The sequence below is a fragment of the Populus euphratica genome, unplaced genomic scaffold (genome assembly GCF_000495115.2).
Source record: "Populus euphratica unplaced genomic scaffold, PopEup_1.0 scaffold68.1, whole genome shotgun sequence".
Classification (NCBI taxonomy): Eukaryota; Viridiplantae; Streptophyta; class Magnoliopsida; order Malpighiales; family Salicaceae; genus Populus; species Populus euphratica.
Window position 1 is genome coordinate 858,580 of NW_011499901.1, and position 10,153 is coordinate 868,732.

Consider the following 10,153-nt stretch of genomic DNA (forward strand, 5'->3'; position numbering starts at 1 on the left):
GAGAAAGTCATCCTAACCCTTTGAAAAAATCTAGTCGTGTGGTGATTTTAGTGCCGACACTGTATCGTGAATTGGAATAATAAGTTTTTTTATATAAATTTTTAATTTGGTTGAACTTTGTTCTTTACTTAAATTAGTCGTCCTGGGTCGAAGTTAATTGTTATCGCATCTTTTTTAAAGAGAGGATGATGTTGAAATGCAAAGTACTGTAGTGAAAAAACACAAAGAAAATAGATGGCATCTTTGACTCTCAACCAAAAAAATTAATTTGGAATCCCATCTTTTTCTATTCATAAGTGATAGGTTCTTTTAGTTGTCAAAAAATTAATTTTGATATCAAAATTAATTTTTTATTTTTCAATTAATTTTTTATGAGAATATAAAAGATATAGTTAGAATTTGACATATAAAAAAAGTTATTATTGTTACTTATTTAAACTATAAAAATAATTGAAATGAATATCAACAAGATTTATTCTATTAGAGGAGTCTTATAGTGATTGTTTTTAGTTTTAATATGATATAAAAATCATATATAAATGAGAATGATAAATTTTGTTTATATTGATTTTGTGATCTGAACCCTTCTTCAATTTATTAAGTTAATATATTTATTGTTAATGTTTTAAGTGTTTTTTTCAAATAAAAATAAGTTTTTAAATAACAAATTCACAACTCTAATTTTCAAGCAATACAGTGGTGCCTAAATTCTAGAATGGTAGACAACATGTCCATGCCATAACATGTGATGTCCTATCGTTTATTTTTTATTGAAAACAAGAACAAATGATAAGTTATTTATCTCTTTAAATAATAATAGAAATTGCAAGCTCAAAGTCACGGGTTTAGGCTTGAAAGCCCATACTCATAGGCTATTCCTTTCACAGGCCTGCACCGCAATGTTGTTTTTAGGTTTTTTTTAGTATATTTAGATTAAACATAGATTTATGTATATAAAAAATAATGTACAAGGTTGAGTTTATGATTCAGATTATAAGTTTAATAGTTTAAATTATGACATCTAGTTTGTTATATATATTTTTTTTTTGTTTGATGCATACTTAAAACAATATAATTTTACTATTCAGTATCAATGGTCTATTTTTATTTAATTTAAAATTAGAAAAACACAACTTGATCATTTGTTATCAATAATCTATTTTTTTAATTCCACACATTTATCATGGTTTTTTGTTAAAAAAATGTCTCGTATAAAAAAAATTCTCATACATTTTTTGTCATATAAATTTATCAAATAAAAAATAATATATGAAATAAAAGTTTTATTTAATTTGATGGTGTGCATGACTTGTTTTTCAAGGTTAGTTGGTTAGCTTGAGTTCTTGTTGTTTTTTAATTGGGTGTTGTTTTTTTACTATTTTTATTTTTTAACGTTGAGTTAATAGGAAATTTAGCTTTTCAATTTATTTGTTTTTTAAATTATTTCTGTAAGTTTCATAGGTCAACCCGAATTAACATAAGTAGATGCAATAAATTTCTAACTCAATATTAAATATAAATATCATTCAATAAATAGCTAATTTTAAATTCATTGTTAATTTTTTTTAGAAGACTTGTTAGCAATACTCAAGTTTTTTTATTTTTTTTTGCATTTAAAAAAAAAAAAACATCAACCCACCACATAGCACAAACTAATAAACTAATTTTATTCAAAAGTTGTGTTGTGTTTAGAGATTAGGGCCATCTTAATTCTTAAATCAATTTTTTTTCCTAGTTGTCTGTCATTATGTTTTTTAAATTATTTTTTTTTTTAAAAAAATTTTAATTGATATTTTTATATGTTTTTTTTGTTATGATTTTGATATATTAATATTAAAAATAAAAAATCATTTTAATATAATTTCAATGAAAAATTATTTTCAAAACTAGAAAAAAAAAAGAAGAAGAGAAGAGAGAAATAGAAGAAGAGCTGATAGCTTCCAAAATCTCTTGATCGACTAGAAACTGCTCCTTGAGAGACTATAAAGTTCATGCTACACTGATGAGCACAGACAATTGCAGGAACATCATCATCATAAAACAATTGGATGGAGATTGGATCATTTCCAGGAACAAAAAATGTAGGTTTTTCACTCCCATGAACAAATCCAACAGATTCTGCAGGAGCGACGGATGTGATTTGTTCCTGTCTATGCAATAAGTTCGGATTGTATCCTTGTCATGCATAAATTAATGAATTTGTCCGAAAGATTAAAGCCAGCCATCGTTGTCTGAACGAGTTCAAAAGGGTTTTTCATTTTTTTTATTAAGATTGTTTGAACGTCGAACTCCGATGATCAATCCAATTTAGATCCGAGTAACTTCATGTTAGGTCAACTCGTGAGTAATTATTTTAGTTTTTTTTTTAAATTATTGAAATTAATTTGATCAGGTTTAAATTTTACTAAGTTAACTGAATCTTGTATCAACTTCTTAAATTGCCTGGATTTAGCTAAATTAATATCCAAAAGAATTAAACTTTAAATCAACCTGCAAGCTAAACCAAATTTAATAATTATTTATAGACAACACCAACAAGGTGATAAACTCCCAAGGCTCAACTGAAACTTTTGGATTGACCAGATTCACCAGAATGTCTGAAGACCATACCTTATGCTGAAGTGGAGCGAACTACCGGTTTGATTGATCAACGACGGATACAGTTCCTTAACAAAGGAACAAGGATCATTCCTGTCGAGCCTGCCGCACAGGAACGTTCCCCCTTAAACAATGTATCCTAGGGTTTTATCAGGGGATACAAAGCAAGCAATGTTAACACTCTAATGGATTCCTTTATCAATTTTTAAACCAAAAAAATGGAAACCCCAGCTTCAAAAACCATAGCATCACCGCCACCACAGCAAGAACCAGACCTCAAAAAGCCCAAAATGTCCACGACAACCTCTGACGACGAAGACGCCGCCACCATGACCCCTGGTGGCGACACAACCACAAAAAAGCAAAGATACAAGCGCCGCAAAATCGCAATATTCTTCGCGTACTGTGGCGTTGGCTATCAAGGTATGCAGAAAAATCCAGGTGCCAAAACCATCGAAGGGGACCTTGAAGAAGCCCTCTTTCACGCCGGTGCTGTCCCTGAACAGGACCGCGGCATCCCCAAGCGTTATGATTGGGCCCGCTCAGCTCGCACTGATAAGGGCGTGAGCGCTGTGGGTCAGGTAGTCTCTGGCCGGTTCTACATCGACCCGCCTGGACTCGTGGAACGCTTACATTCGAATCTTTCTCCTCAGTTTAGGATTTTCGGCTACAAGAGAGTGACGGGATCGTTTAATGCTAAGAAGTTCTGTGATCGGAGGAGGTATGTGTATTTAATTCCTGTTTTTGCTCTTGATCCATGTTCCCATCGTGACAGGGAGAGTGTTTTAGCTAGTTTAGGGTCTGGTAGTGAGCTTATTAAGTGTTTGGAGTGTTCAGAGAGAGGGCGTAAGGTTGCAGGCGCTGTGGGCAAGCGCAGCTTTGAATTAACAGACATTTCGTCGAACGATAAAGATGCTTCTGTTAAATCTGAAATTAAAGAGGAGGTTGGTGTGCATTTGGATAATGGGCTTGAGGATATTAGGAATTCTGAAACTGTAAATGAAACTAAGATCTTTCAAAATGACGGTTGCGGATCAAAATCTGTAATGCCTGAACCAGTCATTCCATCAAACAGTGAAGATGCTAATGTTAATACTGAAAACAAAGACGAAATAATAGTTTCCGTGGAGAATGGTGATGATGAGAAGACAAAATCCAAAGAGGAGATGGTGAAGAGAAGTAGGTTTTGTTACGGAGAGAAGGAGAAGGAGAGGTTCAATCGAATACTGGGTTATTACGTGGGGAGTCATAACTTTCATAATTTTACAACCAGAACTAAGGCTGAAGACCCCTCTGCTCGACGCTATATGGTTTCGTTTGAAGCTAAGACCACTGTTAATGTTGAAGGCATTGAGTTTGTGAAGTGTGAGGTTGTAGGTCAGAGTTTCATGCTTCATCAGATACGGAAGATGATAGGGGTTGCTGTGGCAATTATGAGGAACTGTGCACCTGAGTCGTTGATACAAACTGCTCTACAAAAGTAAGGAAGAATATCTACTGTTTTTTTTTTCCCCTTCCTCCTGTAATGGGTTGCATTCCAATGTCAATCGTGTTTTTCTCTAATCCATGTTTTACCAAAATTTACAGGGATGTTAACATCAATGTGCCTACAGCTCCTGAAGTTGGGTTATACTTGGATGAGTGCCTTTTCACATCCTATAACAAGAAATGGAAAGACAGCCACGAAGAAATTTCTATGAAAGATTATGAAGAAGAGGCAGAGGACTTCAAGATGAAGCACATATACTCACACATTGCAACGACAGAACACAAGGAAGGATCAGTGTCTTTGTGGTTGCATTCTCTCAACCAACGAAACTATCCTGATCTTCGTGTTAGCAACACCGTAGATGATAACACCAGTGAAGATAATAACAATGGCAAGGAAAGCACTAAATTTGAAAACGCGGCTCCGTGTACATCTCTGTGAAACTGATTACTCAGAAACTGTTTGCTTGTTTTGGAATCATTACAACTGGGTTTAGGTTATCCCTTTTTCCCTTGCAAGTTGTTCTATTTAAATTTTTGCTGATTAATTCTTGGCGTTTGCTCTCTGAAGCAACTTATGGGTCAATGAAAATGTAATCTCCTGGGTTTAGCTGTTCAGCGATTGTGTAGGGTAAGGGACCAAGGGTGCTTAAAAACTCGGTCTGCTGTTTTAGGTTTCCATTTTCTCTGGAGTTTTGCTGGTTCTAAATAGCAGTAGTTCAAGCAATATCCATTTGGTCGAGATGTTTTTGGCACTCGTTGAGTTTGCGGGGGATTTTTGTAAGATTCGAGTTCACATCATAAAATAAGAAACTTACACCATGTTTTACCTGATTTACCCAGTCGTTCAATTTGCAATCATATCAAAATCCATCAGCTTAGAACGAAAAATATTAATTTAATGTATTTAAAAAAATAATTTGGAAAACAAATATATTCTCAAGGGAAAATCAATTTAAAAAATAAAAGTTACATCAATTTAAAATCAATTTAGTTTAACTTGATTAACCTAACAAATTAATTTATAATTTTCAAATTTTATTAATTTTATTTTGAAAATGGAATTATTATAATTCTTTTAAAAAAATATTAATGAACTAGATCAACTCTCTATTAGTTTGACTCGGTTAGGATTAATAAACATGTGGATTATATTGAAAGACTTTAAATTATCAATACCAAATTGCAATATTCCAAAATTTACCAAAGAAGAAACCCACCCCACCATTATAAGTTCGTTGACCTCTCTCTCTCCCTGAACCCGGGAACCATTTAGCTTCTCCCTTGTAAAATGGCCGTGGACTGGACTCAACTCCCACCTGAATTAATCGAAAATATCTCGAAAAAAATCACAATCTACTCCGATTATCTCCATTTCCAAGCAGTCTGCCACGCATGGAAATCTTCGATCCCCAAGACACCCAACCACCTCCCTCCACAACTCCCATGGCTCCTGCTTCCTCAATCCCAATCAAACCAATCTTCTTACCGTGCTTTCTTCAATCTCTCCACCAACAAATTCCACTCCCTTAACCTCCCAGAAGCCTCTCATCGTAAGAAACACTGTGGTTCTTCTCATGGCTGGCTCATAATCCTAGACGATTCTCCTTCAATTCTTGTCATAAATCCCTTAACACGAAGGAAAATTCATTTGCCTGCGATATCTAGTTTTCCTAATGTTGTTAGCTTCGATTACGCCAATGTGGGGCGAGAGTATTTGCTTGTTAATCCGCAGGGAGAGCGTAATACAGCGAGCTTGAGGCAAATGAGAGATGGGTTTATAAAGAAAGTTGTTTTTTCTTCTGGCCCTTTGGAAAAGAAGGGAGATTTCTTCGTGGCGATGGCGATTCTTTGTTCAACAGGTGATTTGGCTTACTGTAAAAATGGAGATGAATGTTGGCATATAGTGGAGAATTCGCGTTCTTTTAGTGAAGATGTTATTTATTTTAATGGGTTATTTTATGCTGTCAATAAGGCTGGCGAAATTGTTGTGTGTGATGTTAATGGCAATTCACCTAAGGTTTCGTTTATCGAAACCCCACGGCAAATTGGTGGTGATATGCAGTATTTGGTTAGTTCGGGAGATGGGTTGTTATTAGTTACAAGGTATTTGGATCTTGATGTTGAGTTTGATATTTTTATCTATAAAACAGCGAGGTTTGAAGTTTTTAAGCTAGACTTGAATGGACCAAGGTGGGAAAGGGTGACAAGTATGGGTGATATGATGTTGTTCATTGGAGAGAATTCTTCGCTGGCGTTATCTGCTTCGGGTTTGTCAGGATGTATGGGTGACTGTATTTATTACACTGATGATTACTCTGCAAATAATTATGATGGTCATATTGGAGAACATGATTTGGGCATTTTCAAATTATCGGATGGAAGCATTGAACCATTGCCCTGTTATCCGCGGAATTCTTATTCGCGGTTGCAATGGCCTCCACCACTTTGGATTTCGCCCAATCCATGCTAATTCTGGATGCATGATGTAAGTACAAGTTTTTGTCTTGATTGTATAAATGTAAGATGTGTAATTAGTTCCTCTGCTCGAATAGGTCCTTGCAGAAGAAGGGTGTTTTTCGCTGTAAATTATGACTCCATATGCTCATGACCTTATTTGTAACAGTATGTGATTTCATCTCTTGGCTTGTTAATTCCAGGCTTCTATCAAGCCTAATTAATGATCTTGCCTTGCATTGGTATGTTGCTATTCTTTCTATTAGTGTTCTGCCATGTTCTGTATTTAACAGATCTAGACACGTTTTCAAAGATCATAGAAGGTATTACAGTATTATTGTGACAAATATGGACTTTTTATGTAGATACCTTAAAACTGTTATTCGTGTATTTGATGCAAATGGGAAATGTGCATGGCTGGAAATATTCTTGTTTTCTTTCTAGGTACACACACTATATGTTTTTGTTTAACGGCCCATTTCTACTCGGGCAAAGATGCAAGTGAAATATATCTTTAATTGCAATTTGACAAGTAATCATCCGTTTCTAGAAGTGATAATTGTAGATTGAAAATAAACATCTCCATTCTCATTGGTATCCAATGAATGGACAGCGCATCTAAGTGCTAAATGGGTCGACTTAAAATACTAGGATGGATATGCATTATCTTGTTTTCTCAATTGATTCCTGGATTTAGTGCCAGAATTTGTGGAAATCAGTCCGATTCTGCAGTTTTTGGATCATGGTATGTTGCTGGATAGATGATATGTGCCTGGCAGCTGGATGTGCTAGAGAGTTTGACACCTTACAGTTGCAAACTTAGCAACACAAAACAGCCAATCTAAAATTCTTGCAAATTGGATCAGGGTCCTGTTACTACCAAAGTTCTTTGGCAGAAGAAGGTACATGTATCTAATTTTTTGTTTTTGCCCTTGATATGTGTTTGCACAGTGACAAGGAGTTTTGGCTAATTTGGTGTTGTGGGTGAGCACAGTTTTGGATCGATTTCATTGTCCCCTACCAAGTGTTCTTACAGTTGTGTTTCTTTTTCAGTAAGCTTTCTACGATCGTCTGAATGTCTAAAGGTATTAAGTGTGGGAAGAAATAAGATCTTTTATTCACTCACTTGACGCAAGTGGTGAATGTGGGAAGGTGGGCCGTGGCATACCTTTTCTTGCCCACAAGTGATTTGTTGTTTATACCCATTATATGTTTTAGCTTAAATGGTTGCTCAACATGCTAGCGGAGGCCTTGATTGTCCTTAATTGTCGTATAGTTTCTTTAGCTATGTAGCTTTTCCTGGGAAAAGATGCTGAGTTTCTTTTCATTGGAATAAGGTGTGTTTTTGTGCATGTATGCCTGGAGGTCACATTGTGGATCAAACTCAGTTTCTTGATTTGCGTTCTATTACCGTACGGAAGAGTTAAGTCTTATTCCTGATGAGTGCCTGAAATCTTCTTCTTCCCTGTAATATATAGAAATATCTAACCCAAACCTAGCCTATTACCTCTTATTCTAACTCGTCTTTCTTCCTTGCCATCTGTTTGGTTGCTGGGAGAAGAGAAAGAGGTATGGGGCGGGGGGCCTAGATTTTAGGTTTCATATCTTTTATTCTGCCTTTCTCATCTCAACTAAGCTAATAGATTATCTTTTATTCTGCCTTTCTCATCTCAACTATAATAGATTGTCCTCTAAAAAAAAGGGAAAAAAGGTAATGAATTGGATTAGTAGAAATTAAATATACAAAGAAAAAGGAGAAATGGCAGAGTCGGTAATTAATATTTCTGGATAGACATCGTTTCAATTATGGTAGCAAAATAGTTGTCTTCATCCCCTAATTCATACCCGGAAAAGTTTGACTTCAATTAAACACTGACAAAAAAGAAATTGGATTAACTGCAAAAATGGCATCGAGTGATTCCTCTCTAATGAGTACAATGACTCTGGATCGTCCACAAGGGTCTGCTGCATGCTTTAGGGTTACTGCTCTCTAATCCGTAACCATATTTGATTTCTGGAAAAATTAATGGGTAAGCAGTATACCTGGAAAGCGTTTTCCAGCATGAGCTTCGGGGAGCTTTGACTAGTTCATCGTTATTTTCTTTCTTGAATAATTGATGCGGGAGCAGTGGAGCAGGAGGGCATTCTTCAACTTTCTTTTCGGTTTGTTTGTGAGCTTCCACTGATTCCCAGTTATTTGCTTTCTTAATACCTGGTGTGGGAGCGATGGAGCATTCGCGTGTTCTTCAACTTGAGCTTCAGTTTGTTTGTGATTTTCAACAGACTCACAGTTACTTGCTTCCTCATACAGTTGGTGTGGGAGCAGTAGAGTGCTAATCCATTCTTCAAGTTGAGCTTCAGTAAATTCGGGAGTTTCAACTGATTCACGGTTTTTTCCCGCCTTGCATGGTTTTGTTGGGAGCGGTACTGTGGGGTTGCCTTCTTCAACTTGAGCTTCAGTTTGTTTGTGATTGTGAGCTTCAACAGATTCACAGTTACTTGCTTTCTCGAACAGTTGATGTGGGAGCAGTACCTTGCCATCGCTTTCTTCAAGTAGAGCTTCGGTAAATTCGTGAGGTTCAAATGATTCATAGTGATCTTCCATCTTGCATGGTTGGGGTGGTAGCAGTACCGTGCCATTGCCTACTTCAGCTTGAGCTACGGTTAGTTTATGATTACGCGCCTTGGTGAATAACTTCTGGGTGGGCAGTAGCTTAACCGTAACACTGTCTTCAGCAGGTAGTTCAAGATTACTTTTGTTGCAGAAACATTCATCAGAGATCAGTGGTAAGGCTAAGAAATTCCCCATTGTAGCCACTGATTTCTCGGGAATACGAACTCTTGAAAGAAAACTAGGAGAATTCTTGAAACAACGCTCACCCAGAATATGTTGTTCAAGACTCGCAGCCAGGGTTCCTATTAACAGTATACTAAACGGCGTGGGGAAGCTTATATATAATAATAATAATAATAATAATAATAATAATATAATTATTATTATTATAATGATAATTATATTGTTATATTATATTATAATATTTTTTTCTTATTTTTTTTTTTTTTATGCCTTTATGAGTTTTTTTTATTTTTTCTTTGTTTTTTATTTTAATATTTTTTTTAATTTAGTTTGTTAATGAATCCCGAGTTTAACGGGTTAACCCAAAATTTTATTTTTTTATTTTTAATTATTTTTTTATTTAATTTAGTTTGTTAATATTAAATTTATTTTTATTTAATTATCAGACTTTCATGACACATCTCCTAACTTTGATGGGTTAACCCAGTTAATTATGGGTTAACCCGTCAATTTTTTTTTTATTTAGTTATCAAACTTTCATGACGCAAATAATAATAATATAATAATTATTATTATAATGATAATTATATTGTTATATTATATTATAATATTTTTTTCTTATTTTTTTTTTGTTTTTCTGTTTTTTATGGTTTTTTTTTTGGTTTTTTTTTTTTTTTAAAATTAATTTAGTTTGTTAATGAATCCCGAGTTTAACGGGTTAACCCAAAATGACGAGTTAACCCTTAATTTTATTTTATTTTTACTTTTTTTTTAATTAATTTTTTTCATTTAGTTTAGTTTGTTAATATTAAA

At 34.6% G+C, this 10,153-nt stretch overlaps 2 protein-coding genes across 6 annotated transcripts; both read left to right on the forward strand.

Moving 5' to 3' along the window:
* Positions 1-2,677: 2,677 nt before the first annotated feature.
* On the forward strand, positions 2,678-4,922 carry LOC105132893 (tRNA pseudouridine synthase A, mitochondrial). The gene is made up of 2 exons (XM_011036627.1): positions 2,678-4,078; positions 4,186-4,922. Exons 1-2 carry the CDS (start codon positions 2,817-2,819, stop codon positions 4,526-4,528), a joined length of 1,605 nt encoding a protein of 534 aa, XP_011034929.1. The 5' UTR covers positions 2,678-2,816; the 3' UTR covers positions 4,529-4,922.
* Positions 4,923-5,242: 320 nt separating this feature from the next.
* On the forward strand, positions 5,243-9,085 carry LOC105132894 (F-box protein SKIP23-like). 5 transcript variants are annotated; one of them, XR_843663.1, is made up of 3 exons: positions 5,243-6,574; positions 7,241-7,445; positions 9,059-9,085. XR_843663.1 is itself a non-coding variant. In XM_011036629.1 (2 exons), the coding sequence occupies exon 1, from the start codon at positions 5,378-5,380 to the stop codon at positions 6,557-6,559; it is 1,182 nt and encodes a 393-aa protein (XP_011034931.1). In that variant the 5' UTR covers positions 5,243-5,377; the 3' UTR covers positions 6,560-6,574; positions 7,241-7,661. The 5 variants fall into 5 exon arrangements, 2 of the variants coding, with proteins under 2 accessions (XP_011034931.1, XP_011034932.1); XR_843662.1 differs by lacking the exon at positions 9,059-9,085 and adding an exon at positions 8,667-8,745 and having other exon boundaries at positions 7,241-7,628; XR_843664.1 differs by lacking the exon at positions 9,059-9,085 and adding an exon at positions 7,597-8,191.
* Positions 9,086-10,153: the final 1,068 nt, after the last annotated feature.

Bases quoted from the DNA above. Each gene is read 5' to 3' on its own strand.
- LOC105132893 (XM_011036627.1), top strand. From the start codon at position 2,817: ATGGAAACCCCAGCTTCAAAAACCATAGCATCACCGCCACCACAGCAA. The intron at 4,079-4,185 runs GTAAGGAAGAAT...CAAAATTTACAG, and splicing joins ATACAAACTGCTCTACAAAA to GGATGTTAACATCAATGTGC.
- LOC105132894 (XM_011036629.1), top strand. From the start codon at position 5,378: ATGGCCGTGGACTGGACTCAACTCCCACCTGAATTAATCGAAAATATC.